The sequence below is a fragment of the Helicoverpa zea genome, chromosome 3 (assembly GCF_022581195.2).
Source record: "Helicoverpa zea isolate HzStark_Cry1AcR chromosome 3, ilHelZeax1.1, whole genome shotgun sequence".
Lineage (NCBI taxonomy): Eukaryota > Metazoa > Arthropoda > Insecta > Lepidoptera > Noctuidae > Helicoverpa > Helicoverpa zea.
Genome location: NC_061454.1, coordinates 1,349,060 through 1,370,740, shown reverse-complemented (window position 1 = coordinate 1,370,740; position 21,681 = coordinate 1,349,060). Strand labels below are relative to the sequence as shown.

Sequence of the window (21,681 nt, the reverse complement as noted above, 5' to 3'; positions counted from 1 at the left end):
GCCTTTTTTTTGTTTTTTCTTTGTTTTCCTTTTGTATATTTAAGAGCCATAACTGCACTTAATACTTCTTAAAAATAATTGAGTGTGTAGACTGGCGACAACAATTATAAGCGCTTAAGAAATTTAATATTCAATGAGTAGGTATATACAGACCAGGTGAAAACACATTTTCACTTTATTTCCTCAGAGCTTGTTTTTTTTTTCACCTTCTAGCTAATTAATTTATTACTAAATAAGCGAAAATATAATGTTTTTGACAATTGACTGAACTTCGGACCACGTCCTCCATTTTTGACATAATTCCTATAGGCATGCGTCCCGTTGTCAATATGATAAGTTTATGTACTATCCCAATATAATCCTTCAGAAGCTTTCGCGCCCAAGGACAAAAAAGGGTGCCCATTACATATAAGTGCTCATATCAACTCTAAAAGGGCAATAACTCTGGCGATATAAAACCTTCAAAATCCTTGAGAACCTATGGAGATGCTGAATAAACTGAATAATGATAATCTGAAGAGGTTCTGCTTTTTATCATTTATGTAGGTGTAGGCTCAAGGCTGGAGGTTTTAGACCCATATATTTGTTTTTAATCTGCCAAAATTACCAAAGTCTACACGTTATTGTTATTGAAGCAAGGTGCAAGAGTAAATGGATCTACTTATAGGAAACTACTAACAGTCAATGAGGTCCCATCTCGGAATAGAATGTTGGATATGAAGTATCATTTTTTCCCGTATAGGGCCGTCTACAGAAAGAAACCTTGTAGCCGGCACTGGTCCATTCTGTACCTAACAGTTACATTTGCTTCACGTTGCTTCAATCTGCTTGCTTTATATGTCCGGCCATAGTAGTAATTATAATACGTTGTCTTTTATGCTTTAACAATATCAAACTAACAGTGCAATCAGGTTCTATGATGCCGTATGTTTTTTATAGTTTATATGGCAAGTTTACCGCTTACCGCAGTGTTGATAGCACCATCAAACCTTTCTAATTGGTTGTGGAATGCGGAAATAAAATGCGAATCGGGTACCTTCGGCAACCCTCGTAAAGCTTCGTTTATCGTCAATAGTATGTTAAGTATAAGCTTTACTTTGTTATGTCTCGTGGTTTCGCCCGTATTCATTAAATTACCAGTATCCCTTCTCTAGGTATAAGGACATGTCCAATATGTCCATTAGATATTTTATCAATGTCAAACAAAATACAGACAAAACATTTTAATACAAAATTGGCAAACAGTGATGATTGAGCATTCATCATCATCATCATCATCATCATCATCATCATCATCAGCCTTAATGTTGCACTGCAGATCATAGGCCTCTTCACATAAAGAGATGGAATGAGCAACATCAAAATGTTCTTAAAATGACGTGTAAATGTGTAAATGTCCAACTTGCAAAATAAACGATTTCATTTCATTTTTAACCGACTTCCCAAAAAGGAGGAGGTTCTCAATTCGTCGGGAACTTTTTTTTTATTTTTTATGTATGTTCACCGATTACTCGAAGACGCCTGGACCGATTTGCAAAATTTTTTTTTTGTTTGATAGGGTTTACCTCCCAGGTGGTCCCATAATCATCAGGTCAGGATCTGATTGATGATGGAAACCCTGAGAAATCGAGGGCAACTTTCGAAAATTGTAGGCATACGTAGGGTAAAAACTTGACACTAAGGCGTATGTCTGATAACACTTTGCAATGGTGAAGGTTTGAAGCTGACCTGATGATGGAGACCAGAGAAGGTCGAGGGAACTCGGCAACTGAATATGTAAATTACCTCGTGTTTGGGCTTATATTATTCGTATTGATGAGAACCTTCCACTTATGCGGTTAGTGACAACTATGCTTGTCACTGAAAAGCTTAAAATAAAAAACTTTTTACAAAAAAATAAAACCGACTATGTGTCTGAGTGAGTGTCTATTGGATGTATTTGAGTTTATACGCCACCGACTTCTAGGCCGATGCACCTAAGAATAGTTTTTTTTTACTTTTCAGGGTTTTTGGGAGTCGGTTTTATTTTTTTGTAAAAAGTTTTTTATTTCTTACCTACACATTAAAAATCTTAATAAATCATAACTTCTAAAACATAAGCAGCCTCTTAGTTTAGTCCATACATTTTTACTATCACAAACTAAACTTCACAAGGACATAACATTAACAATTTTAATTTCACATTGTACATGTAAACAGTACAGATTGCAATAGTCCGCCATATTACTTACAGTATTCCTTTAAGTGGGTCTAGACCGGTCTAGACTTTTATATCCCCATTTTAATTGCAGTCTAGATAAATAAATAGACAGTGTGTGGGAGCATGCGCTAAACGAGGGTGGCTTGCTTTTAATTAAATTGTGTTTACGTGTTAATGGTTTATTTTTTCTAAAATGTTATTATAGTTAACGTTAGCTTTTGCTGGAAATCCTTATTTACATTATAAAGTTGAAAGAACCTAACTCTCTCTCTCTCTCTGTCTACATGTGACACACAAACGTATATAATATACTGGATATTTTTTACCCAAATGCGGGAAACAGCAGTGCAACTGCAGATGTAAGAGTAGAAGAATAAGTATTAATCTTCTCTTAAAGTATCTCCAATTCAGGATAAAACCTAAGTAGATACATATTGTAACAAACTTTTGAAGATCTCCCGATGGCAGTTAGGTACTTCGTTCACAGTTTTTAAATTAACTCCTAATCCTTTACCTACTTCTTTGACGCGGTAAAAATTATAATGATGAGGCGAAAACATTTTCGCAAATTGGATTTTTAATTAGGATTGTGCTGAACCCTTTAGCGGTCAGAACAAGCTGCCAATTATTTAAATATTAATTGCTAATTTTAAATATCAGTCCAATCCTTTTTGGTTTTCTCTGCGGTAAAATTCAAACTAACAAAGTAAGCAGAATTTTTGAGTTCACAGTTATAATGGGGTAATTGTAATGAAAATGTGAAAAATTCACATTTTTTGTGCTTCGGTTGAAAATATTATAAAGGCTAAAAAATCTAAATAATAAGTTTTACACAATTATCTTGCAAAATATTGCTTGGAGATCATCGACTTCAAGCAAAACTTTGACTGTCGTGAAATCTACAAGAATGCTTATTGCATATTTCTTTAGCTTTAACCGTTTCTGCAGTACAGTGCCTTTTAGTGGCGCAGTCGGGTAAAAATATGTTTACTTTAACAACACAATTTTTCTCAATAGCACAAAAAATATGAGAGTAAAATAACAACCCAACTATCACATTCTATGTTTACATGTGAACATCAGCACAGAATTACATAAGTGAATCCGGAATTACCTCCTATGTGCCTGAGGAAATATGTTAGTAATACTCGTATGAAATAAGTAGTTGTTACTGGGAAATAGTTTCCACAGATTTATGTACTTGTGTATGAATATCTACAGTATACAACGCCGTGGAATCACGCCTTATTTTTTCTCCCGTGAAACTTAACTCTTGATGGTAAAAGTCAGAAATATAATCATAATTACTTTACATCTTAATACAATTCTAAGAAAAACTGCAATAACTAGGACAGTAAAAGAGGCAATTGCAGTATCTTTCAATTTTACATCCGAAAAAGTATTGGAGGTAGCTTTTGCAGCCTTCAACGAGGAGTTTTGACTGCATATACAACGTTATTTTTTGTTTGTGCGAAACCTGAATATAGTTTGTTCAGAATCAGTAACTGAATCGATTCCAATAGTTTTTACCATGTTATACTTTTTCCCAAAATTATCTAAAAAACTTTGAATGTTGGACACCACAAATAGGTATTTATTCTCGCACAACAAAGGTCACGGCGAGTTCATAGCGGGCGCGAGCGCACAGTGCTATCGCGTTGCGCGGCATGTGTGCGTTTTGTGGTGATTATGTATTTTTACGGACAGTCCCGTAACTTAACAAGCTTATAACTTTGTGACTTTTCATGATACGGTTTTGAAATTTCGTACATAGATTCTTTACATAAAAATACAAATAAATGACAATCTCGATATTCGAGACATTCAAAAATCGACGTTTGCCAACACTATTAAGTACTGGCAAATCTGGAATACTGGCATGCCAGCGAAGTGCCAACCGCGCCACTTGACGCCTCCTGAAATAATATCGATTTGGCAGATTTGTAACAGAATTTGCTCGAAAGCTTTTCCTCAGAGGCTTGAGTATAAAACAATGGGAAGATTTATTTTTAGAACGAGGTTTGTCAATACTTACATAGGGATTGTGTGGTCTTGTGCTCTTAATTGTTTTCTATTGGAACGCGTTATGGTATACTCTTTGTATTTTTATGTATTAAAATCTTTATACTTAAACGTTTTTTTTCTCAGAAATTGCAAACTTATTTAATCGTTATTAGGTTAGAAATCTTCAAATAACTGCTCTTTGTCTAGAACCAAAAGTAGGTTGTATCAAATTCATACTTAATATGGCCAATAGTATACTACACCTACCTACACATATAATTTCATTGTTCTCTGCTTTTTTTTTACTTTCAGAAACTTACGATCTAAAATAGATCGTAAGTTTCGTATTTTTCGTATCGTATTTTTACACCAAAGACTTTGATATGGAGTAACACTTCAAATTGTCTGAACTCGATGAAAACTGCAAAATAATAAAACAAAAAACTTCAATACTACAACTTCAAACTAAAACTACAAAAATCCTTAAAACACAAATAAAAGGTCACCCATCTCCCGCTCGAACACAGGGCCGGGCCCTTCGGGAGCACAGACGCATTCACGGCTCGCTTTAGCAGGTCAATATGAGGCCGGGAGCCCGTGACGTCAGCGCCTACGTCACGGAGGGAGGATTATTTTATTGTGAGATATGCTTTTGTTTATATATAGAAATGTTTAAGTTGAAGAACAGTAAGGGGTATGTGTTAGGAATTGAAGAAAGGCGACATTGTAGTATATGAGGCCTATGTTCAGCAGTGGACGTCCTATTGCTGAGATGGTGATGATGATGATGACATTGTAGTAGGAAACATTGTGTAGAGTCGTTCAAGGAATAGAGAAATAAATAATATAGTAATTAGTATAATATAAGTATATAAAAAAAAAAAAAACATTTACACGGCTTACCCCGCTTGCAGGCAGGATACATACACATCTAGGCTTTAAGACATAACCTTAATAAAAAATAATGTATTTCTAGCAAATCAACAATTAAATTCAAATTAAGGTGCTATTTGGACTAGTTAAATAAGCTAGGTGCAATAAAATACATATGTTAGAGAGAGTTAAATACCTTAACCTAAACCTTAACAAATCCTGAAGTTATTATTATTTAGAGATCAAATCTTTTTCAAGTACAAAGTGAAACACTTATCCTTTACGCCCAACTGATTGATATAATTTGAAAACGCTCTTGAGGAGACCTCAAAAAGATTACCCAATAACTTAAACAGCTACCAAAATCCTTCTAAGCATCCTCAAACGCGATATTACGTAACGTTTACTTGAGGAAAATTCGAGAATTCTAAATATAGAAAATCTTTGGGAACCCGTTCGTTTTTACGAGAGCAAAGTTGCCCTGATCAATCACTCGGAGTCACTTGTTGCGTGGGTCAGCCATCCAATCCATCGACTGTATTCAATCTGACGGAATATTTACAATGTTTAGCCAAGTTACGCGGTTTTAGGTAAATGTATTGATTTTTTAAGGCTCCATAAAGTTCTCTAAATCTATTACAAAAATTCCGGTAAAATTTTTGGCTACAGAAATCTCATTTTATTGGTGTTTGTTCAACAATACTTACATCTACTGTCTGCCTTTTGGTCACAGATCCAAATTGCAACTATTATTTTTACTTTCATATTTTCACTATCATTCTGAAGCTTATCATAATTACATTACATAACAAAAACTTACTCGCGCTTATACCTCAAAAAAGAAATGAAACTGAAAGAAAATTAATTTCAGTCTGAGGGAACTTTTGACAAGGTAATTCTTTAAGCTCTTAATGTTACATAATTTATACTTGGACATCTGCTGGCTCTTTTTCTTTTAACTCTTAACTATCCAGAATGCTTTTGTGACGTAACTGACCTGTAGTGTCCAACAGACACTTTATAAATGTAGGTAAGGTATGACGAAGCAAAAGAAAGTTATTTTGAATTAAAAAGACAGTATAATGTATTTCAGTAGTGTTTTGTTACACTTATTCATTTACAGATATTTCAATTTTTTTTTCTGAATTTTCAGAGCAGACATTGTGATTGCATTTATCACAACAATGTTTAGAAGCCCCTTGATAATTTCGAAGGGCAAATATAACACGCTTCTTTCTTTTCGCAGCAGGTTCAGATGATTGAGTAGCCTTCCGATTTTACCCTGCCACATTTTGCATGGCACTCGACACCATAAGATTATTATAAGTAAATGTAAATAAAACACAATCTACCTTCACACTCGAATAAAACAAAATTTTACTGTGTCTGTTGGACACTTGTGGGTTGATGAAGTACTATTTTCGTTTATTAACCAAAAATAATAAACTATTCATGGTACAAATATTTTCATTACACATTTAGATTCGTAACATATTGGAGATAAATTAGATAAACGGCCGATTCGTAAAAATAAATACTTTCGTTTTTATGAAAACATAAACGCAAAAATGTGTCCGCGAGACACTTGTGGGTTGTTAAGGGTTAAGTAAGTATGTACTATTTTTCGCGAAATGATTTCGATTCTAATTCGAATGACAATCAAACTAATAACTAACCTTTAAATAAGAATGTATCTGTTGTAGGTACTATTTAATTCCATTTTGTGGATACTAAAATAAAATTACATCAAAGACTAAATAGGTACCTACTCGTTAATCCAAACTATTTTGAAGGCAAACGTTTAATCACAAACTTGAGATTTTATATAAAAAGCCTCTCTGATGTTAAAAGTATCGAGTAACAAAGAAACTGTTTACATAACAGGGTTTGTGTTATGAATAATTTTTAGACGGTGACTAAGCCCAAATTTTTCTTAACACTATTTTTGCGGAAGGATCAAATTGCTACCTAAATGGACCACTGGTAAAAGGACCAAAGAAAACCGTATTTTTTGGCAGTATTTTTAAAAGCCGTGGTAAAATACAATAATTTTTTAGTCCTCTGGTTCTCAGCCTCATCTGGTTAGACTGGAAGCCGACCCAAATATAGTTCGGGGAAAATACTGCGCAGATACATTGTCAATTGTTAAATTCAATGTTAATTCAACAAATTGGAATTTCTCAGTTCGCAGAAAAACATATCAAAGTCATATAAAGCCATATTATATGCTCTTTTGATAGCATTACGCAGAAACGAGTTATGTTAATAATTTTAACTGGAAATTCAACATCAGTGGGCTCACAAATCGCTTATAAAAGGCAAATATCATATATCTTTGACAATTTATTCCATTAAAATAACTGACATTAATTCTCAGGAAGCTGAAAATTGGTCTTAACGTTAAAAATATAATTATACGAAACTAGCCTTTTTCCCGTGGTTTCACTCATCATCGAAAATACATCTTTTATCATTACTCGGGAAGAGTGAAGCTTTTCAACAGTGAAAGAATTTTTCAAATTGATTTAGTATTTTCGGAGCCTTTACGGAACAAACAAACAAAAAATGATTCTTCTCTATTATATTAGTATGGACTAGTTCAACCAGAGTAACATTACTCACATTTCCGCAATAACTCCCCGCATCCGATTAAGAAGTGACATTGTATACATACAAAATTGATCCCTAATCATAGGAGTAGACCGAGAGGAACAGCAAGGAAACGCTGGAGAGATGACTTGGATAGCTTCCTCGCGAATTGGCCGCTATAAGATAGATGGATCACTATGGAGGAGGCTTTGGCCAGCAGTGGGACAGTACAGTCAAAATGTAAACATACAGCACAAAAGTCGTAGTGGCCTAGTGGGCAAAGAACCAACCTCTCGAGAATGAGGGCGCGGGTTCGATTCCAGGTCAGGCAAGTACCAATGCAACTTTTCTGAGTTTGTATGTTTTTTTCGGTTATTTGCTTCTGCAGGATCATTGAGACGGCTGCGGAACTTTCTACCCACTGCCACGAAAATTGCGCTTGCACAATCTCTCTTACTTCCTATCCTTGACTATGCCGATGCCAGCTATCTTGACCTCAGAGTGGACCAACTAGATAAACTTGAGCGACTTCAAAATGTTTGTATAAGATTCATATTTGGTTTGCGCAAGTATGATCATGTTTCAGAATTTCGCACTAAACTCAAGTGGCTTCCTATACGACTTCGTCGGAATGCTCATATACTTTCTTTGCTCTATTGTATTCTCTTCCACCCTACAACACCTTCTTATCTTAAAGAACGCTTTGAGTTCGTATGTGACACCCACTCACGGTCTCTAAGGTCATCAGAGAACTTAAAACTGAAGATGCCGGTGCATTCCACGTCTTTTTATGACAAATCGTTTGTTGTTCAGGCAACTCGTCTGTGGAATGCACTGCCGGTGACTATCAGGCGCGCACAGTCTCTTGCTGTCTTCAAGAGTATGGTGAAGAATCATTACCTAGCTCTGTAATGCTGCTTCTCCTTCTTATGTATTTCTATTTTTGTTTTGTATTACTTTCTTTATATATGTGTATGTATTGTTTATTTGATTTCTTTGATATAAATAATAAAATAATATTTTTTGTACGCTAAGTATACTACCCGTAATGTATTTCTTTACAGATCGACTCCATCCAAAGGTTGTCTGGAAGAGATCACATTTAGTGATAAGACCGCCTATTGTACTCGTCTACTACTTGTTTGTTATGTCCTTCTGTTTGTTTGTTATTAGTGTACAATAAAGAATATTCTATTCTATTCTATTCTATTCTATGTATTTTCTAAGTATATCTTAGACACCAATCACTGTGTTTCGGATGGCACGTTAAACTGTAGGTCTCGAGGCAGTCGCTTCTTGTAAAGCACTGGTACTCAGCTGAATCCGGTTAGACTGGAAGCCGACCCCAACATAGTTGGGAATAGGCTCGGAGGATGATGATGACATCACAAAAATCCGTCATCCATAACACTACGTTAAAACACAATTCGGTACAAGTTATCTCCGGTTTCCATACGGTGACGGGCGATAAGGCTCGCGTGGGCGTTTAATAAGGCTTCGTAAGCCTTATAAGCCGCCGTGTACACTGTCTGGTATACGTTATAATCATTGTGTGTTGTTGCCGTTTTACGACGATGTAAGGTTTTGGCACGTTTTGGAAGATGTATGGCATTTGGAAGCTGCGTTAGTTGGGTATTCTGGTTGCTCCAGTATTGCATGTGTACCCGATAAATAAGTATTTCATAAAACACTAGCTGTTAAACCGTGGCTTCACCCGTACCCGCCTGTGTCGGGATAAAATATAGCGTATGTTACTCGGGAAAAGTTTAGATTTACAACACTGAGAAAAAATATTTATCGAATCGGTTCAATATGTAGGCCTTTAGGGTAATAGAGACGGGAAGAAGGTTTTACCTTTTTAATATTAGTGTAGAAAATATGTTTTAAAACCCCACCAACAGGGTTGCAACGTTGTGTACATAAACAGTGTTTCTATACATGACATTATATAAATGTCAGATAATAACCTTTTCAAAAAACAGTAAAAATATTATTAATTATAAGTACACAATTAAAGGAGTAGTAGTGGATAGGGTAAAAGTGGTACGCGACCTGGGTGTTATGTTTGATTCGGTGTTGTCATTTAGACCCCATTACGACCACATTTGCAATAAGGCCAATCGTTTACTATCTTTTGTGTTACGAAATTCCAAGCCATTTAAAAATCCGCAAACACACTTAATATTATACTATTCCCTAGTTAGATCTATATTGGAGTACTGCTCCTCTGTGTGGTCTCCGATATACAATAACCACATAGATCGCATAGAATCTATACAGAGAAGATTTGTCAGAAACTTAAGCGCAAAATGTGGTCTAAGACGTAAACTCCCCAATTACAAACAGCGCCTCACACACTTTCACATGAAGAGTCTTGAGAGAAGGAGATGGATTAGTGATTTAAGTGTATTGCATAAAATTGCCAATGGTTCTTTTGATATTAACTTACTTGACCAGTTAAGATTTAAGATACCCACTCGATCTGTACGCATTCCACAATTATTCAGTATTCCCTCTAGTAACAATAATGTTTCACAGAATAACCCGTTATCCAGAATGTGCAATCAATATAATACAATATGCCCTAAGGTAGACTTGTTCTTGAACAGTTTCAACGAATTTAGAAATTGCTTAAATAAATTGTAATTAATTGTTTTAGTCATGTATTAGCTTCTTAATATTAAGTACTTCAACTTTACTGTCTCTAACGAAGCATATTAATACTTGAATGTTATGTACAGGAATAATTGGACTTCAGATTTATGTACTGTATGCTAACTATTGTTTTTCTTGATTGTCTTAACCTGTAGTCTGTCACTGTACTTATTAAATCTATACATATAATAAATCTGTAGAAAAGTAATTTTTGTACATTGAAGAAATTGACAAAAAAAATAGCCAGCATGTTAAAGGATAACTAACAGAACCCATTTCCATCATTTTTGTCATTTTTGTCTGTTTGTCTGTTTGTCTGTTTGTCTGTTTGTCTGTTTATCTGTTTGTTTGTTCGGGATTCACGTAAAATCTACGAATTCAATGCAGACAATGCTTATATACAAAAATTCTACGTAACTTGGGGTATTATTTAGTTTTTGTTTCATCGAAATCGATTGACTCTATCAAAAGATATGATTAATTTTGTGAATTCAAGATGTAAAATATTACGACACGCAATCTGTTTGTCAAAACTGTACATTTGAATGTTGTACTTATATTAGTTGATCGGCCTATTATTAACCTTTACACAGAAAATCACACCTTCATAAGTAACTTCGGAAGAAAAAAAAATATGAAAATTTTGTTTAGCCAAGGTTAAAGTAGCTCCATCTGTGGTAATCTGTGTTAAATAAAATACATCAAATTTGTCAAAGGAGCGAGGTGGTAAATGACAATAAATTACCATACATTCTTTATAGAGGATTATTATTTCAACAGATGGAGTTGTGTATTTTCCGTAATTCACCATATTTTAACACGTAGTGTAATTTTTCGATAGACATTTCAATAGTGTTTGTCAGTTTGCCGTGCCACATCAAAATAAAATTATAATTATTACCTTGATGAAAAGAAAATTAATAGTTCTCAGCCAAATTTAAAACGGTGCCATCTAAATTATTTTTTGAACATTATGTCAAAAATGATGACTTTAGTGGAACAATTAATTATCATTTAAAGTTACAGATGGAGTTCATATCAGGATTTTTTCATAAACATAGTTTAGCTTATCTTCCACTAATGTGAAAACAAATTACTTTGAGTGAGTAGTATTAAGTAGACCTTAATTATTTTTTCTGATGCAAAATATGTAAACTTAATCCTAGAAGAAAGGAGGATCTGCGTGAGCGTGTGCTAAGCGTGAGGTAGGTAGGTAATGTAGGATTCCGTAGCTTTAAGAACAAGCCCAGATACAAAGTGCAGATAAGAAATGGGAGCTTTCTCGATTTAATACCATACACACGTAAAATGCTTTATGCGTCTGAAAACGCACAAATTGCGCGTCGCATACCAGAGACATGCTTACTTTCAACTTCTGATCGCAAATACACTGGTCACGATTACGAACAGTCTCAGTAAGACCCGAGCCAAGTCTAAAAAAACACCTTTTATATAAAACTACGTTTGATGTCATTCAATCACAAAGACAGAATTGTTTTCTGTTACAAATCCTATCCACCTGTATCCTATCCTAATCCAGCATGCATTGCAGGTGTGCATTGCACAAAAACCAATTGTATCCTATTCGAGAAGTCAAAAGAGTCGACCTGCCAACGTCAGCTTCTGCGCTAAGTAAGTGTTCTTATTAGTACCATCAGAATTATATTCATCGTTGAATGAGGTGAATAAATTTTCAGAAACCACAATAACAGTAGGAGCCAAAGCATATGATCGCTTCATAGAGCTCTGATTGGCCCCAGGTGACCAAGTCAGGTCTGATTTGTTCGTTCATCAGATCTTTGAAAGTGTTTCGGTGGATACTTACTGTCGTCCTGTGTGACACAAAATATGGTATATAAACGTCCTCCGCAAGAGCGAAATTTTCCCGGTGTGCGGTAGTGACGCACAGTATACAACACTTCTGTTTCTTTTGATTTGCTGGCTCCACCAAGAAATGACAAATTGCGAGCGTACATTTTGAAAATCTTGGCAAAACTGCAGGTTTCAAGTACGAACACATGAAGTGGACTCTCACAGATACGTACATTTTGCCTATTAGTGAACTAATGCAAACATTTCGGTGGAGTCCCGGCTTAGGCCACCACATTAGGCGAGCGCGATCCTCGGGCGTGTGAGTAGCGCGGGCGCCGCGCGTGCGTCGCGAGCGCGTTGCGTGAGCGTCGCGTTTTGCTGCCCTGCGGCATTTGCAGCGCGCTCGCGTCGCGCACGCGCTGCTCTCCTTGACGTTTAACTGCTAAGGCGTTTAGCGGGCGGCGGGGATAGCGGGCGAAGGGGTAAGAACGCAACTCGAGCGCCGCGTGCTCGCCGCGAGCGCGTCGCTTGCATTCTTCACACATGCCGCAGGGCATCAAAACGCGACGTTTACGCAGCACGCTCGCGACGCCCGCGCTACTCACACGCCCGAGGATCGCGCACGCCTAATGTGGGGTCAGCCTTACCATAGTGAGTAAGTGCACAGAAAATCCCCGTCATACAAGTGTTTCTCCCCAGTAGTGAAACTATCCTACCCTATGCGCCTGCTGATGATGATGACTCATTTTATCATCCATCCAGCTATTCCCCAACTATGTTGGTGTTGCCTTCCAGTCACCGAATCTGTTTGAGTACCAATATTTTGCTTGGAGCGACTACCTATCTACCTATCTTCAATCCAGTCTCACTACACAAGACGATATCCATGGTGAAACTGACAGACTTTCTGGCTTCTGATTAGTCGCAGCAGCTGCAGAAAATGTAACAATGACAGCTTTGTCAGACTCAAAGCATATAGACATAGATTATAACTGTTTCCTGTGAAAATTACTTACGCACCATACGTAATAATTTTCCAATTTGGCTGACTAGATCCAGAGATATTCACAACGTCACAAACTTTACTTCTTTTGTTTAGATAAATGGTCACATCCACAACACAACCTTGATCAATGAATCTATGCGACTGCTAAGTGCTAATCCTAATTATACTGTCACGTGAAAGAATGCACCTACGGGATAAGTAGTATTTTGACTATTCTATATTGCCTACGCAGACGAAGTTGCGGGCAACAGCTAGTAAATAAATAAATAAATACTGAATTCAATAAATATTTTGCATTAAGAGTTACTGCTGTGATTTCCATTTCCTCTTAACTTGATTTACCAATATATGTGCCTATTTCATTTAAATTAATTTAAGCGTAACACACAAACTCAGTTACTTCCACATTTACAATGTTAATACGTATTTCATTGAAGACAATATTTAGAATTGCTCCCATTAAAGCATTATCTCTCAGAATCACGTGACATTTCAAAAATATCAAGCTTACTTCTTTCCAATTAATTCGAGTATTTCCAACTCATTAAGTCAAAGACCTTTGAATTGAAACTCGATGATAAAACAGTAGATACATATCAAGCGTGGGATGGTACACAACCCACACGTTTTCCACAATACAGAAACATTTTCATATAAAATTTTATTGAATCTCAATAAATGGAAACTTCTCAAACAAATTCCTATGCTAACGGTTGGTGCACGTATTGTCTTGAGTTCAAATCCCGGGTTACATACTAGTTAAAGTTAGATAAATTAAAAATCTATACATATAATAAAATGATAGGAAATTCAAAACTGTACATTGAATATTTTTTTTAAAGAATACTTGGGGGGTGATCCATAATCGATTCTGAACCCAAATATGTAGTTTTTAGAATTTTTGTCTGTATGTCTGTTTGTCTGTATGTTTGTCCCGGATAAACTCAAAAAGTACTGCATGGATTTAAATCAAATTTTGCATGACTATTACCTGGGGGCCGGTTCAACACATAGACTATATATTATCACGCTATCACCTACGTGGGTTGAGCAATGAACAATTTAATAAACGAAATTTGAAATTCTATATTGCCCACGCAGACGAAGTCGCGGGCAGCTAGTATATAATAAATCTATACTAAGATAATAGAGAGGAAACATTTTTTTTTTGTTTGTACGGTAAAAGCTATAAAATTTGACCCTATTACAAAAAAAAACACTGATAGAAAGCTACACTCTTCCCGACTAACATAGACTATGTAATATTTTATTCGAGTATGGGAAATAGTTGAGACGCCGACGGGTCGAAAAAGCGCAAAACAGAGAGTTCTAAATAAAATACGATCAAAACCTAAACCTTATAACTACTCTGCTCTTCCTACTAATAATATACGAACGCACTAACTAACATCTCGCGGACCGCACATAGTTATACCAAAGTCTTTGAAACCGCTATAAATAGACCAAAGGTAAGCGCGCGGCCAAAGAGTAGCGGAGGTAGAATTGCACAACGGCTACGGGCTACGGCGTAGTACGTCTACGATAGCCGCGCGTAGCTCGTAGCCAAGACCTACGTGTTCTGAATTTGTTACCTATGTCGTACTATTTTTGTAGTTATTGCATTCTAAGGTTTAATTTTTTTTTTTACCATTTCTATAAAGAATACCACGTAAAATCCACAATAAATAACTATAATATAAAACAAAACTTATAAAATACTATTCCAGTAAGAATCAAAAATACAGTATCGACTTAATAAGTGACCACATAATAAAATTAATAAACCAATGAAACTCACAAACTACTAAATAAATAGGTATTTATCTACTATCATATCATATCAACTTAATTAAAATGCACAGTTCAGCTAACTGAAACACAGATAAGGCTGACAAAGGCCGATTTCCGTGAAACACTTCAACAAATCATAAACAATGAATTTTCAATCATTCACACGCTGGCCAGTGAAGAACATGGAAATTGAAAAACGAAAAACTAAATAATAATTTCATAGAGATGAATATCGATAAAAAGGACTTCGGTAGACGAAATCGACGTTAAACTGTTTATTTTTGTCATATTTTAGTTTACCTTAATAGATCTCTTTTTGTTATTACCTACTAGTCCTAAATTTTGTTCCTGAACTTCGTTTTTGATTGACATATTTTATTAATATTTAGTAGATTTCTTAAATTTTAGTAGCTTTTAGTTATAAGTCATCTTGCTATGTACATCCTTGGTAAACCCTCTTAATTGGTACCCAAGATACAGGCTTGCCTAGTTTGGGGCCAATGTTATATTGTAAACTGTACTTATTATTTTTTTGGAAATAAGCATTTTATTTATTTTATTTTATAAAACCGGATTTCGGATGGGTGGGTACCGAATGTTTCAATCAGTTGCCAACTGTCAGTTTGCAAGAGAAATTACCGTTGTTTATACTGACTGCACAAAACATTTCGGAACCCCTTTACGTGTGTATATCTGGGATCTATGCAGTTTGGATGACTAACAAAACATCATAATGATTTGATAGCAAAACCAGTTGAAAAAAAAAGAACATTACAAACAAAAATGGAGATAAAAGGCACGAAAGTCTCACGTATCCCGTTTCTAAACTTGTAGAATAAAAAAAAACTATCGAAGCAATTTTCCTAACACGTTGTATCACAAAAATAACTCATTATAGTTCGGCCATTCAGAGAATGCGTTCCTGACACGTCGCGATTGAACTGACGACGTAACTACATTCATTGATTATTGATATAATAATGTTGTTTTAATGCTCCTCAATTGTTAAAACGGTAAACAACCAGCAAAAATATTTTTATCGTAACTGCAACGCCATTGCAAAGTTACGTCGTCAGTTCAATCGCGACGTGTCAGGAACGCATTCTCTGAATGGCCGAACTATAATAATGTTTGCTAACCGCCCTCCCCCTCCTCCCAGCCGCGGTAATCCCGACAAGCTTCAATTTTGAGCGGTTTACCGCCTATTGATAACGGTACTTGTGTGATATGAATTATTATACCGTGCGGGTATTGCCTACAAAACTGGAATCTGGTTTATAAATAGCTGAGAATTTTTGTAATTTTAGGAGTATCAGTATTTTTATGTAAGTAGATGTTTTTTTTAACTCGCTGTTTCCCATGGCAACTTCTTCCCGTAAGCAAATAAAATATAGTTTATGTCTCAAAGATACTCCCAACAGTGAAAGAGTTTTTGAAATCATTTAAGCAGTTTTGGAGCCTTTGGGTTGTCTATTGGTCACACAACTTGTGTGATATGAACTATTATACCGTGCGGGTATTGCCTACAAAACTGGGAACTGGTTTATAAATAGCTGAGAATTTGTCTGAAGGGTTTTTCAAGTGTGATTTTCTGGTGTCTTTGTTTGAAGTAGACGGTTATTAATTATTTTTTTATTTCACGGGCCATTTCCCGCTGCTTTTCCCATATTCCGTGGCAATTTCTTCGCTTAAGCAGATGAAATATAGCCTACGTCAGCCGGAGATACTGTAGCTTGCTAACAGTGATAGAATTTTTCAAATCGTTTCGGCAGTTTTGGCACTTTTAAGGTGTAAAGCAGACTTAAAAATTAAGGCCTTTATATTATTAGTTATAGTAGTACTAGCGACCCGCTTTCGGCTTTACAAGTATTTTAATAAAAACCCGTATATAAACTGCTATTCTTTTAAGGTCTCCGAATATACAAAATCTACCTACAATACAAGATAGAATATGAAACCCTTTGCTGCTAAATTTATCTGCGTCTGACATTTGCTTGTGTGGGTGGAACCAGTTGATGGATGTTCTTGTTTGATAGTAAACTAACGGGGTACCTGCGGTTTCCATCAAACCCTGAAAGCTGAAGGAGGTTTTAGTTATAAATAGCGTATAGATTGTAGATCCTTTTCAATCACGCTAAGATTGTCGTTTATTTTGTCATTCGCTCCCGCCTACTGCCCGTGTCTCGTGGGAACTACTTCGCGAATCGCGTACCCAGATAAAAAGTCTAATAGCCTTCGTCTATATTTTTTTTAAACCAATACTCCCACAGATTATAAATAAAGTCTTGGACATCGCAATGCCGCCAGCCTATTGCTTACACTGCCGGGTGACAATATAAGGACCAATGGGCCAATTCGATGCCCACTTTTAGTTTTAAGTTTCTTTTTTTATGAAAATATAATTTACGTTAAAATAATGAACATTTAGTGTTCCGCTTTTCAATGTAAGTTATATCTGTTCAATCATTTTGTATATGAGCTACATTTTATAATCAACAATATTCAAAAAATAATCGTTTCTAGCCCTTTTCTACTCCAATTTATCTCCGTCTTTTACGAACGGCTAACAAATTGATGCAAATTGAACTAATGAGTTGACTTTAAAATAGACTTTCAAAATTCGACACAGTCTGCAGACTCGTCACCTCGTCACCTACACTAGGTCGTCTGATCCACCTTATCAGACCTTGGAGGGGGGGGGGGGAGAGACGAGGGCACTGACTGACTTTGTGACACTCCTAAGGTATTCGTCATAATATTGTATTAATTCGAGTGTTTATGTACGTTTGTTTGTTTTACTTAGAATTTTTATTCTGTCGATCCTGAATTATATTATATTTTTAATGTTTTATTGACAGTTTACTACTTTCGTAATCAAGATTTTTATAAAATACGAAATCTTATAAACGAGTACTAAGGGGAACGAAAATATTTTCATCGAATATACTTATGTAGGATACCTATATGAGTATGCTTAAGTATGTAATGCCCTAAACCAAAGCTCACATCTCTTAAATTCAAAAATACATACTGAATTTTTGTGTTATCACAGAATTTTAAATTCTAACGTGACTTTTCATTTCACAAATAGGTACTAGGAACGGCCAGACTTGATTCCAAAAAAACACGACTCGACCGCTCGAGTAGGGAATGCACTGGCTGGGCTATTGTGCAAAATATTATTTCTACGTTTAATCCAAAGAATAAGGTATTTTTTTATTTACTTTAGGAGTATTTACCTACATAGTAATTACATTATTTAGATTGCAGCTACAGTATCATTAAGTTCCTAAAAACGAGCCGTTTGTCTGTCATAAAATTCATCGTAACCAGACTTGCCGTGTCTGCGCTATATGTATTATAGCAGAAATGCTTTAGTTTCGAAAGGATTGATATAAAGAGTGTGAATGGCAAAATTACTAATTAAAGCAGGATGACAATTACTGAGTATTCTGATATTTTAAGATATACAAATAATCATACTGAATCCAAAATATTTACGGTACCTACTATTGACTGACAGACATGTTTGCGCGTTGCAGGTAATGCTATGTTCCTTATAGTGAAAGTCTGAGCCCTAGGTATATCATTATTTAAATAAGTCTAGTTTTACGTATGAACAAGTTTTGTGTCTAGAACATCATCTAACTTAAGTACCAAAAGTAATTTTTAGGTAATTAAAAACACAAAACTCTATTTAGTTATTAAAGCTTTTTAAACATAATATAAACCATAAAAGCTACCACACTTAATATTGAAGAACAAAAAAAGCCTATAAGGGATCTAAATTTAGAAAAAAAAAACCTAAAGATCCCAAATACGAAATAGTTAAGTCATAAAAACCGCATTTGGTGGGACGCCCGTGCAAAGTACTTAGGCAAAGGTATACTCACATTCGGCCTCTGCGGCATACTGTCAATGCCCATTTTAAAACACACTATCACTCATTATACGTCACCAAAGTCTTTGAAAAAAGGTTTTATTATGATTGTGAAATGTTTTTTTTTTCTGTATTGTTATAATTTTAGCCGCAGCGCGGCTGGCTGTATACTCCCATCACGGCTGGGAAGAGAACTGGATGGGCTAGTGAGAGGACAAGATTATCGATATAAGTTTTCGGTTAATATAAAACTGCGTGCTACAATTTTTTTTGTGGTTAGATTTATACGTCAATATTGCTCATTATTTATTGTAATTTTAATGTGTGTTCTGTATATTAGCAAATGGGGATAAATACTTTTGCGTTAAGGTCATATCTTATTACTTTACCGCTGTTATCATCCCAAAGTACTTGTAAAACAAAACTCTAAACATCTATATTTCAATACCAACACAAACATCCATCTACCACAAACAAATAATAACATCAATTAAAATTATCGACAAACCACGACCCCATCCCTAGCCTGCTAGATGCTGCGCGCGCCGTCCAACCCCGAAGCTTGCCTCACACCTTATCTCGGGACACCAATCAAAACTGAGCTCTTTGCACTAAGGAATAGAGTTTAATTTCGTTGTAAAGCCATTGTCCTTCGTTTTCGTTAGCAGTTCAAGTCATGATTGGCAGCGATGTGTCTGCTTTCAGTTAAGAATGAGTGAAATGGCTACTTTAAGGTAAGTGTAGCGATTTGGGAATGTTTAAGATGATAAGAATTAGGTACTTCCAATGTTAATAGGTTAATTATGTATGTAGTAACTTCTATCAGCGGTTTCACTCATGTCCTGTAAAGATTACTTCGCGCACTCTAAGAAAATGCAGCCTTCAGTGAAAAAAATGGGTCTATCACTGAAATACTTTTTTAACAGCGGCCCAGTGATTCTTGAGAAACATATTCCTCGACCAATGAGCTTCAGTATTTTTTTGGACTAGTATTTTACGAGAAAAGTGCGTTCAAGCCAACAAACAAACTCTCCAGCTTTTAAAGCAAAGTTTAGATACTTAACAGACTATCAGAAACCGGCAAAAAAATACAAGTTTTCCAATCTCAGTAAACCATTTGACATTATCGAAAGCTCGCTTATTTGTATCTACAAGATGGGTTAAATATATCTTCTATAATTAATGTAAAGTTAGAAGTAGATAGACCCTTTAGGAAAGGTCAACTAGAACTTTCAAAGGTCTCGTTGACACGTTCATTCTCAGAATTTCGTATTAAGACCGATTATAATTTAAATAGTCTTTGAATTATCTCGCCTTTGAGAGAAATTAAATAGGTATAAGGAAGTTTAAATAACTAAGTATCAAAATTGAGTATTTTGACGTAACTTTCTTGTTTAAAATATATGTAGGATAGAGTGTGTATATCCTCATAATACTCATCATTAGTATTTGTAACTTTAGAAAAGCGACAAATGCGGAACTTTATGAAAAGTTGTGAGAAAAGGCAATTGTTAAGAAATATTTATATGCGTAAGTTATTTATATTAGCTGTTCAGAATAGCACTGCTACTGTGTTGTTAATACCTAAATGTTTTTGTTTTCATGTGAATTAGATTTGTTATCTGTGTTATAACATTTTCCACAGTACATAGTGCACTCATGAATTTAGATACACACTTTTTAATACGATAATAATTCTCAAAATTCTGTTGATTCGGTTACAACTAAAAACAAATTAAAAACTTAACATCCCCTAAAAACACAAACACAAAACATTAATTCTTATCGGACAATTTACCAACACTGCTACGAATCCGTAGCACTTGCTACGAGTACTACGATTCGTAGCACCGAAACAAAAGTCCATTACACGTAGTAACCAGACTTACGTTCCTTTACACAAAACAATAAAAATATATGAGTAGCCGTGCAAGTGATTTCTACTTGAACTATAAAACTATATGAACCACAACATAATATGCGGAGAAATTCAATTTTGCACTGTAAACTGGAAATACTGTTGCTAATAATAAAATTTTGTGTTGTTGTGGTTCGGTCGTGTTATCTACAATGTAGATTTTACATGATGCTATTTAGTTTTTTGTGAACAGCTGCATACTGTTAGACTGGAAGCCGATTCCAACATAGGGTCAGCAGATGATAATATGAGCTTTTATTAACAAACAGAGTTACAAAGAGTTAGTTTAGCATTTAATACTACCGAGGACGATAGATTTTCTTCTAGGTGAGATTTAATGTACTTTTTCCAAAATATACCATGCCATATTCCACACGCTAATTTCAGCTATTTTTGCTTCAAGTTTACTGAAAAATTAAACTAACCAACGCGTCATAGAGGTAGACTAAAAACTTAACTATACCATTTCAAGTCTTTCTTAAAATGTTCGACTCATATATCTACTTACCAAATACTGTGATGCCAGTCTCAAAGTACCCCCTAATAGATAAAGACTTAACCGCTTGGATCTTATAACTTAGACAATAAAAACACGGGGCAGAGCATTCACTTGGAACTCGGTAAGTGCGCATACATACAGACAGTCCAAATGTCAGCGCTATTGATGAACGAGGTTCACGCTACACGAATCATTATGTACTTGCAACTATTTCTGGAATGTTCGATGAATACTCGTCGAACTCAAAATCTTGGTTTTTATCTGTTTCAAAAAAAGCTCGTCGCACTCGTCGCATCCGAATAAAAAGTAGCCTTTGGATATTATGTTGTTTTAGGTATGTTACTGTATTATTTTCATTAAAATCCATTATGCAGTTTTTGTTTTCGAAATGAAAATGAAATAAATAAATTGTTAAAGACGCGTTGCCAGGCGCAAGAACTAGTGGCTGCGGAAC

At 35.4% G+C, this 21,681-nt stretch overlaps 1 protein-coding gene across 1 annotated transcript in view; it reads right to left on the bottom strand.

The window, feature by feature from the left end:
- The window catches only part of LOC124646183 (dual specificity tyrosine-phosphorylation-regulated kinase 2-like), a 68,919-nt gene extending 50,063 nt beyond the window's left edge, over positions 1–18,856 (bottom strand). The window contains exon 1 of the mRNA XM_047186267.1: positions 18,824–18,856. Within this exon, the coding sequence (XP_047042223.1) occupies positions 18,824–18,856 (33 nt within the window). The remainder of the gene's footprint in view (positions 1–18,823) is intronic.
- Between the last annotated feature and the right edge of the window lie 2,825 nt (positions 18,857–21,681).